At 40.7% G+C, this 20,440-nt stretch overlaps 1 protein-coding gene across 2 annotated transcripts; it reads right to left on the reverse strand.

Moving 5' to 3' along the window:
* Window positions 1-1,729: 1,729 nt before the first annotated feature.
* On the reverse strand, window positions 1,730-20,429 carry LOC137976497 (uncharacterized). 2 transcript variants are annotated; one of them, XM_068823863.1, is made up of 3 exons: window positions 19,663-20,429; window positions 16,585-18,239; window positions 1,730-5,213 (listed from the first exon to the last, which is right to left on the reverse strand). In XM_068823863.1, exon 3 carries the CDS (start codon window positions 5,156-5,158, stop codon window positions 3,278-3,280), a length of 1,881 nt encoding a protein of 626 aa, XP_068679964.1. In that variant the 5' UTR covers window positions 5,159-5,213; window positions 16,585-18,239; window positions 19,663-20,429; the 3' UTR covers window positions 1,730-3,277. The 2 variants fall into 2 exon arrangements, with proteins under 2 accessions (XP_068679964.1, XP_068679965.1); XM_068823864.1 differs by lacking the exons at window positions 16,585-18,239; window positions 19,663-20,429 and adding an exon at window positions 14,675-14,763.
* Window positions 20,430-20,440: the final 11 nt, after the last annotated feature.

Here is a 20,440-nt window from a genome sequence, read left to right on the forward strand (position 1 = left end):
ATGGCAGGATTCTATGTCCCGTGGACAGAAATCTTCAATTTTTTTTAAACTTCCCACATTGATTTTTTGTTCATTTTTGGACAATGTGGAGATAATTGTAAATGAAATCTGTTTCTGAAAAGAAAAGTAGGGGTCACCTAACGTCCAAGATCGTTAAATCCAATCAAAGCTATAACAATGGCCATCTGCCCTATTATTGTTCATTTGAGTACTTAGCGCGCGCGCTCGATGCATGACGTGGCATGGCGTGGCATGTGGATTTGCGTGCGCAGTAAGGATGCGCAGAAACAATTAGCGCGAACGTCCTTAAAGTCGGTTGAGTTCCTTTTTTACGAGTGGATGCGCGCATGCGCAGGAACGCGTATCGTGATGTGGGAAAAAGCGTTGAATCCTGTTAGCAAAATGAATAATTGTGTGATGTTCGGAAAAGACGAAAAGGAATGGCGCGAGTATACTGGAGTATGATGGAGTGTGGAGCAGTGTTTACAGTTCAGGTTTTTACCTTTTTTGTTATGGTAAAAAGTGAGGTTAGGAGAAGCGGGAGTGGTGGACTTGCTTTGATACAGTACCATGCTATCATGGCCGGTAGTTCAAGTTTGCGAATATTAGCCTAACGCTTTTCATTCGGGTTGTGCATCGTAATCACTTCACTCTTCATCGACAAATCATGCGGTTGAGTGCTTTAAAGAAAACTTTTTTCTAAAGCTTAAGCTACTTTTGCTCTTAAATTGTACGTTAACTTTCGTGAATTAGCTTTAGTATATTCGTGAATTTTAAACTCAAGAAGTTTCGTAAAGTAATAATTCTGTTCTTCATGAAACCTACGGCAGATTTTCCGGACGAGCCGAAGAATGATGAGGCAAACTCGACGTTTTTGCTGCTAGATCCATTCGCCATTGTCTTTTTAATTCTGGGGTTTGATCCACAGCCAAAGTTATAATAGTGAGGAAGCTTTTACAGTCGATGAGACGTTCGTGAACTGACCCGAGATGTCAGCGAACTGATAGTTGGCCAAAGGACTAGTTGGTGAGAAGAAGAAAGCACTTTGCATGTTTTCCAAGGTTACTTTAGCTTAGTTCTTCGAATTTGCGAGAGTTTTTGTCGTGGAAACCAGTAAGACTAAAGGCTGTTAGGAAGAATGTTAGCTATACCGTACATAAGAAAGTGTCTCTTAATATTCATTTCTTAACAGTTAAAGATCTGCATGCATTTAAGCGAAGTTTATATTTCTTTGATCATCAAACAAATGTACTATGCAGGTAATCCGAGCCGTATAAAATTACAAACAGCTGTCAAAATTGAGGCAAACAGTCATGTGTGTGATACCGGTGTCTGCCCTTTTTGAGAAGTTCAAAGCACAAGAAATCACCTGTTGTGTTTTTAAACCATGTTATTCAAATTATGGTACGCTCAGCATAAACAACAAAGCACAGGGGTTATCAAAATTACAAAATTGGCTCGCAATTTTGAATACAATAATTGAAAATGGAAAATGGTCAGAATTCTTCTGTCTGCCAACCAGTCAGAGAAAGTTCAAACAATATGGTTGTTGTGAATAAAGAACAGACAGCAAATGCCAGTACTGAAAACAATAACTTTGATACAAATGATGATGATGTGGATGATTGGTGTGAAATAGTGGAAGGACCATCCTTGAAATGGACACCTTATTACAAGAACCTGAGATGACTGAGCATGGTAATGATATTTTAAGTGTTGCACCAGGAGGTCTATTTGTGTTTGTTCATGATGATATTTATTTTGAAGAAAATTCACTTCGATAGACTACCCACATCTATCATCAACATTATTAAAAACAGCATCCTCAGCTTGCAGGGCTATCAAATTGACACCTATCCACGAGTTAGCCATTGGCTACCAATGCACGGTTTCTTCGTAGTCTCATGTAGCAATTAGCCACGTGTTTGTGCTTCTCACTGAAGTCAATCCCTGTTGGTTGGGGTTACTACTTGGAAGGGTAACAGCACATAATATCTCGCGTTTTTTGTCTTCCTTTTCGATTTAATTCCTGTAATCTGAAGAGTGGATGTGCACAGAGCTCCAATCACAGAACAGTGCTGACATAGTTCTTGTTCTAGGATAACGTACATCTCTATACATGATCAATTGTTTGTATTCAACTGCACCCCCAGTAGAGTGTTCTTTAAACCACTGTGACTGTGTTTGGCTACCTATACAGAACCAGTGGAAGTTAGCGGTAAATTGGTCCAAACAACATAGTAAAACTGTTTACGTTCTGTTAAATAAAAGACACGTTTTCGTTGAAAATGACACCGCCTTTGAAAGACAAACGTATTCAAATAAATGCTATTTAAAATTATATTACAAGCGTTGAGTTTAATCAAGGTTACAGGCGATTAAAATACAGCATTAATACTGTTTCTATCAAATTCGAATTAAATTTTCTAATTTCTATTAAATGCTCGGTTTCTTTTCGTTGTGCCGCAACCCGTATTTGTAAATACAGGGCAGGCATTTGTTAACCCTCTAACTCCCAAAAGGTCACCTACTGACGAGTGTTGACCAGAGTAAAATCTGTAACTGGCACTCGAAATTTTTGAGAAAATATTTTTCAAGCGCTTTCTCCTAGAAATAAAGGAAGGTGTCAGGATAGCCTCTATGTCTTAAAGTTTTGTTATTATTTTCTAGGTGAAAGTAGCTCTGCTAGCGAGAGAGTTAGCCATTAGATTCCAAATTTGCCTGTCGCTGGTCACGAAAAGATTCAAAATTGGGGTGACTGGAATAGTGTACTGAAAATTAAGGGATTAAAATTATGGGAAAAAACCACTTCTGAGAATTGAACCTCTTATCTTGAGATGAAAATACAAATTGAAAAAAAAAAGTCAATAAAAACCCAGCTAAACTAATGCAGCGACGGCGAAGTAAAGATTATATGTACAATGGTAAAAATGTGAGATTAAAACATGATATATCGATTTAAAGAAACTAAGCTTATAGATAGCTCTTTACCAACTATTACTTCATATAAAATTTAAAAAAGAAGTTCTCATGATTAGATTTAAAACGCGAGCCTTCAAAAAAGGACGACTTTACAGTGATGTAAAGCGTCGAAAGATTTTCTGTCAGGACTCGGGAAATGGAAGCATCGTCCAATCTCTGCGCGGAAAATTAGCTGTTTACGTTGAGTATTGTATGTCTGAGGTCTCCGTTACGCGTTTGCTTTATCATACTCAATGACAAATGCGTAGAGGTATGGTAGTCACCTAAACACATAACCATCCGTGACTGATAACGTTCAATCAATGTAATGATTTTGTCTCGCTTTTTGGACAAAACGAGTCGCTTCTAACTTGAAATCACCTAAAATCTTGCCATTAACGTGAAATTCTCGATCTCTCTTGAGCATATTACAAGTCCAGTAATTGAGCAATCCCCCTGAACTTCCATCACGACTTGTCCTCAAATCTTCCTTCGTTTCTTTTCCTTCCATATCATCAAGAAGACTGGTCGTTTCTGTAGGTGACTCTCCAGCTCTAGAAGAGGTTCCGGTTTCATCCGACAACTCCTCGAGATTTTTCCACAAGACTTCTTTGTCAACCATCGAGTTGGTTGCTTGGTAAAACATTCTACTGAGCTGTTCACACTGCGTTTGTGAAAGTCCAGATTCTTTTGCAGCGAGACTCATGTAGGTCCGATCAATCTGAAACGGCAAGTCATCCTTAAAGATGGCAAAGTGGTCAATCAGTTCCTCGCGTAGATCTTTTGTGCTCTTTTGGGGGCTCTGGAAGTACGATCGACATTTAGCCCAGGTATCAGACACTTTTTCAGAATAAGTGAGTTTGTACGACATGGGTTTTACTTTTTGTTTTGGAATAAGCTTTGGATCCCAGCAGACAATGAACTTGTTTCCACTCAGATCTGCTCCGCCACACTTGAACGCGAGAGAGGGAGGTAAAACTAAACAATCAATTAGGTTTTCGTACTCTTTCTTGTGGTGAATGAGCTCTAAGGATAGTATATCTCCAGGATAGTAGCAAGGAATTGGCGCTACAAAAACTTTCTTTTCTGGATCAAATTTCTTTCTTTGTTCGCACGGTAAAGTTGGCCTGAAGTAACACTGTTCAGATGTCAACTTCCCGTAAGGGTCGCAGACGGCAAACACCACCCTAGCCCTGGGAATCAAAATTCTGACATGTGGAACTTCACCTCCAGATGACTCTCTTTCAACCATGTAACTTACTTCACTTTGTAGCAGAGTGGCTACTTCTTCTTCGGAAGTTCGGCCCGTAAGCTGCAGGAAATAGTCAATGGAACCTTCATCATTGCGCATCATATCTTCTAACAGATTGTAATAGTCCTTTTGAAGAGTCCTGAGGTTTTCAACTTGCACTCCGCGGGCCGCTAGAAGCATGATCAGTTTGGCATCGAGATATGCGTTTGTGTTTGGCTGGGAATAATCCAAAATGTACACGGTCCGGTCTGTCTGCCTCACTGACTCGTCGACCTGATCTTGCCAAGGATGATGATCGTTGATGTCGGCTTCCTTGACGACTAACATGCCTTGGGAACCTTGATAGTGAACTAATAGTGCGCTCGGTTTGGGATGATTAAGTCCCTGGAAAAAATCCATTTCCCATATTTTTGATGCAAGCCCTCGAGACATAAAGCCGTAGCCAAATTCCTTGACGTTTGAGACCTCATCACGCTGTCCCTTTGTTAGTTCGACTTGCTCGAGAAATGGCGAAAACAATAAGCCAATCTTCTTTGCGCGAACACTCACATTGCTGTCTTCAACAAAGTTACCAAACGTTTTCAAGTGGTTTTGAATTTCGTCCTCGGTACCATGCATCATGAAACACGTTTTTTCTCTCATTTGACTGTCAGAATGACCGAGGAAATTAAAACTCTTCTTGTCACAAAAGATTCCGCTTTTCAAGATGCGTTTACAAAAGGCGATGTTTGCCTGTTCCTGCATCTGCGTGTTAAAAGTCACAATCATTATCTCATCATGAAAATTGGGTCGTTCATACTCCAAATACTTAAAAAACAAAGTATTTTCCAGTTTTTTATATCTGCGGACATGTTCACGTTCGTCCTCGCCGACAAATTCCACGTGTTTGCCATCGCCTTCTTTAGGCGGAGGAATGCCTTTGGAAAAACTGATGCGAACTTCCATGTCACGTAAGATATTGAGAGACGTCCACCATGGATTTATGCTCCTTTTATGACGGCTAAGGAAAGAAATAATAGAATAAGAGAATTATTTTAGCCTGACCAAAAATAAAAAACGGGCCAAACTCAGGCTTTTCTTCTTCCTTGTCTCTGGCTGCCTATAGTCGCATGACTGCCCAAATTTGGATGGTTAAGATCGCGTAGGGGTCTCTTTGGAAGGAAAGACCAGTTTACTACTCGGCCCGTTAAGTTAATAGGGACCTTTAGATTCTAGGACGAGGACGAGGACGAGTAAGAGTTTTGACTGCCCGTTTTTAGCGATAATACTTCGAAAATTCATAACCTGGACGATTGCTCTTACTCTTTGTTAGTAGCATAGGTTGCTCAGTTATTCTTATTGCTGGTAATTGAGCCTCGAAAAATGCCAACACTGCTACCGTGATGTGTACTTGTTTTGCCACGATGACATTTTTGCAAAACCACGCACCAAAATGACGACGGTATCACATTTTTCCCGCCAAAATGAAGCTGGTTTGCGCCCGCTCAATGTTGTTTCATGAGAAAATCTCATACTGGTTGTCGTTCTTGTCCTATAATCTAAAGCTCTCTATTGACACTCTGATGACAACCTCGAGGGTTTGTGAAACGAAGGCTTTCTACATCACACATGGGATCTTTTCCATTGTCACTCGGCCGCTGCCATGTAATTCACATCCCACAACCAAGTTCTTTTATTTATTTTGGACTGCCACTCGTGCGAACGACGGATGACGAGGCTAGTCAATGCTAAATGCCACTAAGATTTGAAGCAAAGTAAGTCCCACTATACCTTTTCTATGGTTATCAGTGATAAATGACGGCACTATAGAGTGGCTTTCAATTGAGTGTCAAAAGTAGAGCGGTTTTCAATTGAGTGTCGAAACTAATTAGTTAATTACTTTGGTTTATGATTACTTCACTCAGTGATTGGTTCAAAGTTCTCGCGCCATTTTTTCAACCAATCAGAAGTGAAACCAAAACCAATTGTCGCTCCGCGTGCACATTTTCCCGCGCTTTGTGACGGCTACGTGTAATTACTTCGAGTTTTGATTGGTTTACTGGATTGTCTCCGACCTTTTTGATTGGCCAAAGTAATTACTTTGGTTTTGGTTTTACGACACTCAATTGAAAACTGCTCTATCACCAAAATATACCGGAGCAATACTATGTAATAGATACACTAGTTTCTAAGGTGAAGAACATAAAGAATATTAAATATATTACATTTAAGCAGATTTCCGCGAGACTCGTGTACAAATGACAGATATGATATTTTGAGGATGGCATTAACGCAATTTAACTGAAAGTTTTTAATTGCGTGTGTTAGGAATTTTGTGTCAAATGAAACATTGGTAAATACCTATAATCGCCCTAGTACAACCTCACTTTGACTACTGTAGTGTTGAATACGGCAATTGGGGAAATGGTAAAGAAGCTTCGAAATCGCACAGCTTTTACTTATCTCCGTGTACTGACGGTTAGAAAAAGCTAAATCACCGAAGCACGAACTTTGTGAGCTCGAGATTTACGACGTTGGACTCTACCAACAGCGTTTTCATAAACAAATCAAGTTCTGCTTTATAAATTTGTTCTCATAGTGAGTATTGGGCTTTTCGAAACTTGAAAGAAAATGCTATGCCACCAAATTAGTTTTTAAAGATATTTTCCAAAACCTGATTTTAGGGTTTTTTCTAGCGGTGCTGTGCAGTTGCCATGACAACAACTGGGACTCGCAGACACCCTCACAAAATTGCCTGTCAAAAGCATTGTGGTCAAATATTAATTCCTTTCTAGTAAAAGTATTGACAGTGTTGTAATCTTTTTTTATTGGAAACCCACTGCTACCTGTGGAGAACCCTTTCGAACCTCCCTAAACAGTTCAAAACAGTCTGTCAAAACTTTTTTTTCTTACTTAATCCTTTTATCAGAATGAAGGAGATATTAGTCTTAATTACGTTTGCTGTCATTAATTATTTTCATTTTCAAATTAGGTTATGGAATGCTGGCTATGTGAATATGACAAAAAATGGTCAGTGCAGTTGCAAATATGGTATTGATAGCGACCCCCCTTAGGAACGTAGACACGTGACGATGGTGCAATAAGCATGTGCTGAGTGTTGTGTTGATTAAAAAGAAAGACCAAAATGTTTTATTATGGAATTGTGGCGTTACATTGGTGACAGCGATGAACAAAACAAACTTTACGTACCCCTAGAGATATTTTGATGGTTTGTTGCAGCGAATATCATCGTTCTGTGTGGTTCTGTGTGGAAATTTTACTTGTTTGTTTGCTCGTGTGGTTTCTTCAGTGGCGGAAAAATCAATCGTGCACGTGGATTCAGGATTCAAAGAAATGAGTTGTTCGACGCCAACTAACCCTTTTAAGCCGGAGAACCCGTGTACACCAGCGTCTTATTCGTCTCCGGACCTGTTAATAAATTATTTTGGAAGTTCAAGTCGCCGATTTCACTCTGCAAACCCGTTCGCATCCCAGAACGAATTGGATAATTTTCCAACTGATTTGTTTACACACCACCGGAAGTTTCTCAAACCTGTTAAAAATCCTGCGGATTATGATGGTACTCAGTCGTTACGAGATTATTTGAAACACTTTGAGCGTTGCTCTGTTGTTAATAGTTCGAACAAAGAAGAAGCTGCTGTTTTCTTGGCCGCAAGCCTTCGCGGCGAAGCTCAAAAGGTGATAAATGGCATGTCCGACAGCGACTGTCGAAATTACGCGAAGATTGTTGACAAATTGGAACTTCGGTTTGGTGTTGAAAAACAGCGCAAGTTACACCAGGCACGTTTGCACAACCGTCGCCAACAGGAAAATGAAAGTGTTCAACCCCTTTCTGCAAATATCCGGTCTATGTCAACTCTCGCTTATCAGGATTTGTCCCCTGACACTCAGGAAAGATTTGCCGTCCAGCATTTCATTGATGCTATCAAAGATCGAGACGACAGGCTTCGACTACGCAGAGACAAACCACGCACCATGGACTAAGCCCTGTCGCTGGCCTGTGAACTTGAAACATTTCGTCTCTTGGATAGAGATCGGCCAAGAAGCTCTCCAAAGGTCTGTTGATGAAGTTCAAAGCGAGCCAGATTTGTTTCAAGCTCAGTTTGAAATGTTACGGTCTGACCTTCAAGCACAACAACAACGTCAGGAGACTCAGCAAGTTGTTCTCCAACAGCTAGTTCAGCAGTTACAGAAGCTCTCCCAGTCAATGTCTGTGAACACCTCTGGAAGCTAGCGACGCCCACATGCCCCACGTTCTTTCAGTCGAAATGGTCCATGCTGGAATTGCAAGGAATTTGGCCAGTACCGTCGTAACTGCCCAGCACGCAAGTCACATGAACAAGATAATTTGGGCTCGGGAAACGCCAGCAGGGTGTCACCCAAGGGCCAGGGGGATGCCTGAGTGAGAGTGATGTAGGCCCCACTACTGTACCTAAGCAGGATATGACTTATCCCAATGTGTCGATGGAAGCTAGGTTACAAGTTGGTAATAAAGTACAAGGCCTTTATTTGCCAGGTTTTATTGATGGAACTCGTACTATGTGGTTGATAGACACTGGTGCTGCTCTTTCAATTTTGTCGTTCAAGATTTATAATTCTCTACCTGCTCGTGCCAAATTCAGTTTGAGTTCAGCTAATTCTGCGATTGCTCTTGCTGATGGTCAGCAAGCAAAAACACATGGTCTAGGACATTTTGTGGTGCACCTGGGTACTAAAGAGTTTCGTATGCATGTGATTGTGGCTCAGGTTGAAGATGATCATGAGGGCATTCTGGGTATGGAGTTCCTGTCACAAGTTGATTCGCACATCGACATTGTAAAAAACCAAGTGTCAATTAATGGGGAAGTGTTTGAGTGTTCTGATTTCAAGAACCAGCCCCTTAGTTCAAGATGTATCGTACGACGGTCAACAATTATTGAACCTAACACTAAGATGATTGTTCCAGTCACCGTTCACAAGCGTTCTAGTAACTTAAATCCAAAGGCATCTCCATTAGGCGTGCAATTGTTGGAGCCTTGCCTCACTTCACATTCGCAACAAAAGGGCCTCCATGTTGCATGGACTCTGGTGGATGTTAAAGAGGACAGAGAGGTCCCTTTACGTGTTTTCAATGTTTCCAACGAAGCTTACCACTTCGCTGCTGAGACTGTGGTTGCCCTGGCTAAGCCAGTTATTGATGTCACTTTCCTGGAGCTTTATGAGGAGAATAACGAGAGTGTTATCGGCCAAGCCAGAGTAGTAACTCAGCATGTATCACACGAACAAGCTGAAGGAACTCTACCAGAACCCCTACAGGAACTCCTTGGAAGGAACACTGAGCATTTGACTGTCAGTGAAACTGAGAGACTGCACGAGTTACTGTACAATTACCAACATGTGTTTTCCTTTTCCAACGGGGACTTGGGCACTACACATATGGTCGAGCACAAAATCGAAACAGGCAGTGTGCCCCCAATCCGACAACAGCCCCGGCGCACCTCTCTATGGAAACATGAGGAAATTGAACGGCAAGTAACTGATCACTTGCAGGAAGGGTAGGTGAAAGAATCATCAAGCCCTTGGTCCTCCCCAGTTGTGCTGGTGACTAAGGAGGACGGTATCCAGAGGTTGTGTATTGGCTACCGCCGGTTAAATGCAGCAACAGTAAAGGATGCCTTTCCCATACCGCGAGTTGATGATTCACTTGCTGCTTTAAGCTGCTCGAGATGGTTTTCCACGTTGGATCGTGCCTCCGGTTACTGGCAAGTGGCAATGGACACGAACACCCAACAAAAGGCAGCATTTGTAACCCCAAGCGGCTTGTATGAATGGAACGTGATGCCATTCGGGCTTTGTAACACGCCAAGTACATTTGCCAGATTGATGGAACTTGTTTTGAAGGGTCTACATTGGAAAATCTGTCTGATTTACCTTGATGATGTGATTGTCATGGGGCGTACATTCGAGGAGGAGAGTTAGAACTGCTGAAACAAGTGTTTGAGCGACTTACCCGGACGGGACTAAAGCTTAAGCCGAAGAAGTGTTTTCTCTTCCAGAAACGAGTTTCATATCTCGGACATGTGGTCACAGAAGAGGGCATCGGCCCAGACCCTGGAAAGGTCGAACAAGTTCGTACATGGCCCATACCGGAAAACAGGACAGAGGTCAAAAGCTTCCTCGGACTTGCTTCTTATTACCGTCAGTTTGTCCCTGATTTCTCAACCATAGCTCAACCGCTGTACAAGCTAACAGAAGCAAAGACAGAATTTGTTTGGACAGGGGAATGTCAGCTGGCTTTCAACAGCCTCAAGAGTTCGCTTACGTCCTCTGGAGTCCTGGCCTACCCGACCAGAGAGGGTAAGTTTGTGCTAGACACCGACGCATCAGACCATGGAATTGGTGCAGTGTTATCACAGCTTCAAGACAGAATGGAAAGACCTATTGCATTTGCAAGTCGAACATTGTCCAAGTCTGAAAGGAACTATTGTGTGACTCGGCGTGAGCTTTTGGCAATTGTAGAGTTTGTCAAGCAACATCGGCATTACCTACAAGGTACAAGATTCTGCATTCGAACTGATCATCCCCCCTTGTGCTCTGTCATTAAAGCTAAGGACCCAGAAGGACAACTGGCACATTGGATTGAACTCTTAAGTACGTTTGACTTTGAGATCCAGTATCGACCGGGACAACGACACCAGAATGCTGATGCACTTTCTCGTCGACCTTGCGATGACTGTTGGTGGTGTAAGGGTTGGAAATCTCAGAAACAAGTGTCCTTTGTTCATGTCGGTGTCCAAACAGCGATGCATGTCCCTAACCAGGACAGTGGGCAACCAGCGGAATGTAAACGTCCTGTTGGTGAGCGTTGTGCCACGGTCAGGTTGGAACCAACATGGACTTCCCACTTCTTGAGGGAGAAGCAATAAGCAGATCCTGATCTTAAAGTCATCATTGGATAGAAGGAAGCCAATGAAAGGAAGCCATTGTGGGAGGAGGTGTCGCCTCAGAGCCGTGCTGTAAAGTCCTTGTGGTCACAATGGGACCGGCTGCTCTTCAGAAACCGTGTACTTTGCGCAAATGGTAAAATGACATTGGAGATCAGACGAACAACCAGATTGTTCTTCCCGTCATTCTCCAACAGACTGCCTCTGAAGCTCATCATAGCCACACGACTGCGAGTCATCGTGGTGTGCGAAAGACCATAAACGCCCTTCAGTCTCGTTATTATTGGCCAGGCCTTACATCAGCAGTTCATGGATTGGTCATGTTAGGGGATCAAAGAAACATGGGGAAGGAAGCGTCGCGCTCCTTTACAACAGTACATGGTAGGAGCTCCCATGGAACGCATTGTGATTGACATTCTTGGTCCACTGCCAGAAACGCCACGAAGGAACAAGTTTGTACTAGTGGTTAGTGATTAACTCACCAAATGGTCTGAGAGCTACCCTATACCCTACCCAAACCAGGAGGCCACTACTGTTGCTGAGAAGGTGGTGAGCGAGTTCATTTGTCGCTTTGGCGTACCCCGTGAACTCCATAACGACCAAGGAACTAACTTTGAATCAAGGGTCTTTGTTGAAATTTGCAAGCTCTTAAACGTCGAGAAAACTCGCACTACCCCAATGCAACCCCAGTCCGATGGACAGGTTGAACGCTTCAATAGGACCCTCATTGAAATGTTGAGTGGGAAGATCAAGGAAGATCAGAAGAACTGGGATCTTCAGCTACCAGCGTGCATGATGGCCTATCGAGGTGCTGTTCATGAGTCAACAGGGGTTTCGCCTAATCTCTTAATGCTGGGTAGAGAACTGCAAGTTCCTTTGGATGCCATAACTGAGGAACCTCTCGATGCACCACCACTCAAGACGGACTACGGCCAAGCTGTTCAAAAGAGATTGGCCAGTGCTCATGATTTGGCTAGACGACATTTGAGCAAGGCAGCCATGCGCTAGAAACGGAGCTATGACGAACGCCTTGCTGGCAGACCATTTGTTATTGGTGATTCTGTTTGGCTGCACAATGTTCGGAGAAAGAAAGGGAGAAATTCCAAACTTGAATGCCCTTGGGAGGGGCCTTATTTGGTAATATCAGTGTTGTCTGATGTAGTGTACCGAATCCAGACGAGCAGGAAAGCCAAGCCGAAGGTTGTTCATTCAGACCGATTAAAGCCTTACGTGGGACCCCCACTGGAGAGATGGATTCCAAGAGGGCAGACGCAGTTATCAAATCCGAGAGAAGAGGAAAGAGAGGCATCCGATGTAGATTTTTCAGTGTTTTTTGAAGACGGACAGTCAGCTCCGGTTAACGAGAGAGAGGGAGTTGAACTTGTCGAAACAGAATCAACGGGGGGAGAAGAGGATGATGTTACTCCTGGATCTCAGAATGCTGATTGCATTGGAATAGATAACAGTGACCAGCCTGATGAAGTGAGGGAACCTGATTGAACCTCACGCAGATTTGTCAACTTCTACTGCGGATGACAGTTACCCAGAGGATGTCAGCCGTCAAACGGTGGGGTTGCCTGTACAAGTCGTACCTGAAGCAGTTTCCAGTGTTCGTGGGAGACCATCCAGGCAACGAAAACCACCAAGTCGGTACGGAACTTGGGTGAATGGTTAATCTGATTGGCCAGTAATGCTTGGGGACTGATGGACATTGCCGAACAGGCGAGGCAACTAAACAAGTTTGAACATTTAACTGTCGCGTGTTTCCTGAGAACTGTGGACATTGTCATGTTAATTAACGAACAGTTGTTAGAGACTCAGTCAGTTGTGTCAATTTGAAGTTGTTTTAAGTTTACTCGGAAGTGATTTGCACAGTGGACCAGCACTGGGACAGTGCCCATAAAGGGGGGAGTAGTGTAGCGTAGGCGATCCACATAGGTACCCCCCTTAGGAACGTAGTCACGTGATCATGGTGCAATAAGCATGTGCTGAGTGTTGTGTTGATTAAAAAGAAAGACCAAAATGTTTTATTATGAAATTGTGGCGTTACAGTATATTGGGAGTAGGACCATGAAAGGGCGTGTAATTGTACACTTTTAAACACGATTTTAAAGATTTCTTATTCACATTTATACAGTGAAGCCAAAGGATGAATTACATGTAACTAGAAATGTTTACAAGCACATACAGACAAAAATTTACTTAATATAACAAACAACGGACCTGAATATTTACAAATAAAATACTGATATAACAACAAAACTATTAAGGCTGCAAAAAATCGATGACTATATCTACTAAAATGACTGAGTATATTGTTAGTATTATTTACGTTTGCATCGAAGGTGATAAAATTATTCCTTTCCCTCTAGATATCAAAAACAAACGTCAAGAGAGCGTACATGTCTAAGGGCGTATCTCGGGCTGTGACATGCGGGAAATAACTTATTCGACGATATTTTTTTGGTTCATAAGTGATATCATGCAGAACAAAGGAATACTCCTTGAGCTACGGCAAAATATTTCCTTAGTACGTTGTTTGTGAACACATCTGTAGTCCCTTCTCATTTATGCTGATCTTCGAAGAGACGAAATAAATACTAAACTTAAATTCATCATTGAAGGCGAGGAGGCAAAGGGCGGTTTTAGAGCTGAGACCATAATTAACTGTAGTTTAAGCCATTCAAGTATTAAAACCAAAGCCCTAGACGATAATTCAATTAACCACATGCCCGTGCATGATAATATGGCGAAAAATGTTTTGGAAAATGAGAGAAGGGTAAAGTAACGAGAAAATCTCGTCTGTGATATTTGTTTGGGATTTGATAAAGTGACCTTTCGAGTTGATTTTTAAGCAGGCCATTTTAAAATGTTCAGATCTGAGCACAGTATACTTTGATAATCGACACTAAATTCCTAAACACGAGAACTAGATTTTACAAATTTTGCTGTGCTAACTATCGCGGCCGAGGAAGTGAGAGATTTAAATGATACAACACTGGCAAAACTCAATTCACCCAGAGTGCTGTAGTTTTTCAAGAGTGTTGTTAGTAAGTTTATTTACAGCATAGACACAATTCCATCCGTCGGTAAGCTATGCATTCACAAAAGATTTGAGAATCTTGTGTTATGGCGGGACTGCATAAAGGCCCTCAGTAATTTGTGACTGAGAGAGCTTTGCGCGGTAACAGCGCTAAAGGGAATTCGACACAAGCAAGGGATTAAGTCCCTCACTAGCTCCTGACATCTCGAGAGAGCAATTCGAGAAAAACCTCTTCCAATGGAAAACCCCACGGTTTTCGTACTTTGACTAAAAGGGTGCTCGCTGGAGATTCTTACAAATAACGTGAACAGTTAATGGGAATTTCTTAATCAGAGAGATCATCGCAAAAATGTTCGTTGTTGATTCTGCTTAGCTAAACAAATTGCTGGGTTACCAATATCAAGGGCATCATCCCAGTTTGAGCCTGCGCTGAGATGTAATGCCTTTGCGTCTCTGCTTTCGAATTGCCTCTCATTTTTACACAATAATCCATACCTTAGTCAATCTTGTCTCGAGATCTTGACCGGCTTGAGGAGAATTTGGTAAACGTTGGTTAAAAAACCGATGATCGCCTGAAGGATTTGTTTATTTTGCCTTAAATTGACGGAAACGTTGTCCTAGAAACCCCCGAGGTCAGAAATTTCTAGGAATCAGGGATGATTGACACAATGAATGTCAAATAATGAGCAATACATTGGCGGACCTCCAACATCTTTTCGTTCTTTCCAACTCAGATGTAAATTACACATTTTTAACGTTTCAGGGACACCCAACGTGATATTACGGTAAATATCTGTTCGGAAGGAAGGTGGGTCTCGAATTCTCGAATATTCTAAGTCAGACTTTCGAGGTGCACTAACATTTTGGGTATTTTTTTTAACAGATTTCCTAAATATTTCCGAGAAGTAGTAAAGAGTCTAAAGAGTGCGTACAAATTACGAAACCACATTGAATAACGCTAGAATTTTACTGATCTGAGTACGAGACAACTTTCGCCAGAGTTTGTTTGAGAATCGCACTTCAAACAAACGTCCCCTAAAGATTTTCGGACCCGTCGCGATTGCTAGAACTTTCGGACGAGGCAAAAAAAAAAGACGTAAAAATTTCTACAGGCCAGAAGTTGTCCTAGAAAATCAGAACAGATAAATATTTTGTAGGGCAGCTACAAACTCACTGAATAAGCTTTTAAAGCATTATGGAAATCATTTTAAGTAATTAGGTAGAGCATACAATCATCACTGGCTTTTGTTGGGGAATACTGGGTATGTGGTGGGTACAGTGACAAAGATTGGTCATGAAGTAACATGTCATATGATTTTAGAAACGGTTTCTATTAAGCTGCAAATATGGTAGGGGGTAGTGGGTTTATTGAAAGCAGGACCATGATTTTAAATATATCTTTTGAATAGATAAGTTGATATTCACTGTTATACAAAGGACGAACCTATAAATGAATATATTTACAAGCACACTCAGATACAAATTTAGCTATCACAATAAATAAAGGACCTGAACTCTTACAAATATCTTTAACTTTAATAAAACATTGATTTAACGACAAAACTATTAAGGCTGCAAAAGGGTGATAAATTGTAGGTACTAAAATTAAACACATTAAAAATCCACATCTGATAATATTGACCAATATTTGGTAAATTCTTGTTAGTATTATTCATCATGATGTTTGCAATGTAAAGTGATAAAGCTATTCACTTCCCTGTAGATATTTTGAAAACGAACGTCAAAGGAACGAACATGTCTAAGGGCATATCCCGGCCTGTGACATGCGGGAAATAACTAGTTATTCGACGAGATTCGGTGATTCATAAGTTTTATCAGGCAGAACAAAGGAATACTCCTTGAGCTACGGCAAAATATTTCCTTAGTTGTTTTATGAACACTTCTACTTGTCAGTTATGGAGTCCCTGCTGTAGTTTTTCAAGAGTTTTTTTTAGTAAACTTAAACCTCATCTCAATATTTCAAGATTGTTAAGCCGTTTATTTACAGCGTAGATACAATTCCATCCGTTGGTAAGCTGTGCATTCGGAAGAGATTTGAGAATCTCAGTTGTTTTGGCGGGACTACAGAAATTCAACGCCAGCACTAGCTCTTGACATCACGAAAGAGCAAGGCGAGAAAGATCTCTTCCAATAGGAAACCTTACGCGTGGTTTTTCGTACTTTCACTAAAAGGATGCTCTTTGGAGTTCGTACAAATGACATGAACAGTCAATGCGTTTTTTTAAACTACAATAATGTTCGCTGTTGATTCTGCTTACGCTAAGCAAATTGCTGGGTTATCAATATCAAAGGCCCCATCGAATGCAGTTTAATCTGCTCCGAGATGTAAAGCCTATACTTCTTTCCTTACGAATTGCATCTCATTATTAGACAAAAATCCATACCTTAGTTGACCTTGTCTCCAGGCCTTGACTTGAGACGAATTTGGTAGACTTTGTTGAAAAACCGATAATCGTCTGAAGAAATTGTTTATTTTTTCTTAAGTGGACGGAAGCAATTTCCTAGAAACATCAGAGGTCAGAAATTTCTAGGAATCAGTGATGATTGACATAATAAATGTCAAATGATGAGCAAGACGGTCCAATATCTTTTCGTTCTTTCCGCCTGAGATGTAAATGAGATATTTTTAACGTTATATGTCACTTTAACCAGAAATTTTGAACAAAGCAGTTTCTTTAAAAAAAAAAAAAAAAAAACTCCGAGATTTTACTACAACAGAGGCAGCAAGACGCTGAAATACCAAACTCGATCCCAGGGCTTTTCCGTATCTTTGTGGCTACGTTGAAAAGCCCTAGGAACGACGTTGATTGAAGTACATAACTCTACGAGAGAGTGACACTCTCTTTGACTTAGCGGACCTAGATATTTACAGATACCAGTGAACAACTTGATTTATTCTAGACAATCAGGTTTTCGTAAGCACAATGGTATTGAGGCTGCTCTGATTAAAATAGTTGATGAGCTCTTATTAAATTTGGACAACAACAGAGTGAGTGGAGTACTACTCGTTGACTACTGTAAAGCCTTCGACATGGTTGACCACAATTTATTATTGCTGAAATTGGAGGCCTATGGTGTTAACGACAGAGCATATTTTACGGCGCACCGGTGGCTCAGTTGGTTGAGCACCGGGCTGTCACGCGGGTGGTCGTGAGTTCAACTCCGGCCGGACCAACACTCAGGGTCTTTAAATAACTGAGGAGAAAGTGCCTTTGTAATTACATCTGCAAATGGTTAGACTCTCTAGTCTTCTCGGATAAGGACGATAAGCCGGAGGTCCCGTCTCACAACCCTTCAATGTTCATAATCCTGTGGGACGTAAAAGAACCCACACACTTGTCGCAAAGAGTAGGGCATGTAGTTCCCGGTGTTGTGGTCTGTCTTCTGTGATGTATCATGGTTGGGAGGGTGAATGCTCGGAGAAATTAGCTACACCAAGCTACTCTAAAAATCCGAGGGTAAATAAAGAAATATGATATGATGATATGATGATATATGTGGTGTCAGTCATATCTCTCAGGTAGACGTCAATACAATTGGTCTGCACTAATGGCAAGAATTCGTCCTTGGCCTGTATTAACCATGGAGTACTACAAGGATTTATTTTGGGTCCTCTATTCTTTTTCTTATTTATTAATGATTTGCCACTTTATATTACAGCGCAGGTAGATCTGTATGCCGATGACCGACCATCACCTGCTCTGCTGACTATAAGTCTATGCATAAATTTGAACGAGACCTTCATAATTCTGTAGCTGAAATCCTAAACTGGGTTGTGTCAAATAAACTTCCCATTAATGTAGCTGAAGACAAATGTAATGATCGTGACTGGCAAGAGACTTGAATCCAAATTGGATTTTCAACCATCAGTGAAGTTTAGTGATCATGAACTAGTGAGAAGAAAATACACACTGACAATGGACGGGAATTTAAGAATTCTCTGAAGTCCCAATTCTGCAAGAACAATGGCATCGCTCAACTTCATGGAGCTCCCAGAAAACCATCAACTCAAGGTTTGGTAGAAAGGATCGATCAAACACTAAAGAAAAAAAAAGAAATATCTTAAAGAAACTAAACCAAGTCCAAATCATTGGTGTCACATACTAGGCGAAGTAGGCTTAGCTACATAATTCCAGAATGTTTTTTGGAATTTTAGACATCAAAAAGAATTTTAGAAACTCTCGGGAATTTTGTAAAAAAATTGACAATTTCGAGAATTTTAGAGCAATTTGAACTTTCACCTGACATGTTGGAAACTTTTCACAGGTAAAACGTTGACAAAACGTGTTTTTTTTTTTGTATTCCAACCTCCCAGGAGAGGGGTCAGTCCGTTCATATCCATTTCTTATCAGCGGTTATTCACCAAAAGGGGTCCTACAGGGCATCTAAGCAGCGGTTTCTCACCGTAGTTTCGGAAACCGGATCTTTGCTTGATAGCAAATATGGCAGACTTTGCACTATAAGAAACGAAATTCATAAGAATTCTTGGCAGTTTTAGAGAGTTTTTGGAGAATCTTAGACATTTCTAAAATAATTTTAGAGCTTTTGTTTGGAAAATTCCGGAAAGAATCTTAGACAATTTTTCGGGAATTATGTAATTAAGCCTAGGGCGAAGCTGCTTACAAAAAGAACATTGTGGCACATGAAGCAACAAAACAAACACCCTATAAATAACACCACGGAAAGAAACCAAAACTACCCCAGATAAGAAATATGATTCCACCACAAAAAGAATGTGAAGATATGGATGCCCAGACAGAAAACGATGTAGAGCAACAACGCCAACACTACAACAAGCAAGCCCAATACTATTTCATTCTAAGTGGACAAAAGTCAAGTACACCTAAACACACTTCTTGGTAAAGTAATTGAAAAAGAACATGGATTTATGAAAGTTGTAACCAAATTTGGAATCATTGACACTTGGATTGCACCAAACAGAAAACATGAATGTGTCATTAGACACAGCTAAAACAATAAGCTTCACTGCCGCATGCAAAAAAGCACTAGACCATCCAGTGATACATGTACAAGGGGTGCAAAATCAAGGAAATCACTTTATTGCATCATTGTTCAACTACATACAAGTGATGACTGTTTAATAAAGGTTATAAACTTCGTGAACTACCAAAAAACTTTGAATTTGATTGTTCAAGTACTTACAACCGCAAATGGGGTTTTGTACTGAACTACATTTGTACAAGTAACTGTACCTCATTCAATAATCTACCCTATGAAAAATCAATTTTCTGATGTCCTTTTCCTTCCAAAAACCAGAAAATAAAACTAGAACAAAGTCAAATTAAGGTAAGTTTTATTAAAGAAGGTTCTGTTTTTCTGCTGGTTTTGATATAAAAAAGCACAATTGGTTATCACGCACAGTATTCCCCAACCCTAACCTTAACGCTAACCATTTAAAATCAGTGCTTAGACTTCATAACTTCCATCACCGATTTACTTACCAATATACATTTACTTGCTAACAATTGATGGACTTTTTGTCGATGTTTCCTACTTTCTATTTCAACCAAGTTTAAAATAAAAATGACCTAGGTTGAAATCATTTTAACCTGAATTGATAATTTACCTGTGACATGTACAAACATCTCGCGTCATCAAACGCTTGTCAAGACTCTTGCTCCACTGAATGTTTCACAATATTACTTGTGTTTTAAAATTAAAATAAAAGAAGCTTTGTATATCAAATGGAACAAACCTACTCTTAACCAACAACTACAACATGCTGGCCCGTCTCTTTCAGTTTAGTCTCTTTGGTTATTCAGCTTCAAATTACAGCGAACGCTTTTTCAGTTTTTCTTTGTTAAGGGCTTTGTCGCGACGATAAGTATCTAAGTATCTTAGCTAATTCATTTAATTTGTTTTGTAAGTATGCAAATAAGGTATCAATTAGTCCATTGTATTTTTTCTTAGAAATAGGTTTAAATTCAAATTGTTCACAACTGAAGATGGCATAAGTATGTCGAAACATGTCTTGTGAAAAATTTTAATTAAAAACGATTTATTTCTTCAAGTGTTTTAAAAATGAATAACAATGACAGTTTTTTCGTGGTGACACAGACATCGGAAAAGAATCCGATCTTCTTATTACGTGAGATCCAATAGGCAGACCACGTCTAAAAATCGGTTTGAGTTCCTTTTTTCTTCGTAATCTCATACAGCAATTAGCCACGTGCTTGTGCTTCTAACTGAAATCAAATCTTGTTGGCTGGCGTTACTATT

This window comes from Montipora foliosa, chromosome 11, assembly GCF_036669935.1.
Source record: "Montipora foliosa isolate CH-2021 chromosome 11, ASM3666993v2, whole genome shotgun sequence".
In the NCBI taxonomy this organism is placed as follows: Eukaryota; Metazoa; Cnidaria; class Anthozoa; order Scleractinia; family Acroporidae; genus Montipora; species Montipora foliosa.

Coding starts and splice junctions, on each gene's coding strand:
- LOC137976497 (XM_068823863.1), bottom strand. CDS start 5,158: ATGGAAGTTCGCATCAGTTTTTCCAAAGGCATTCCTCCGCCTAAAGAA.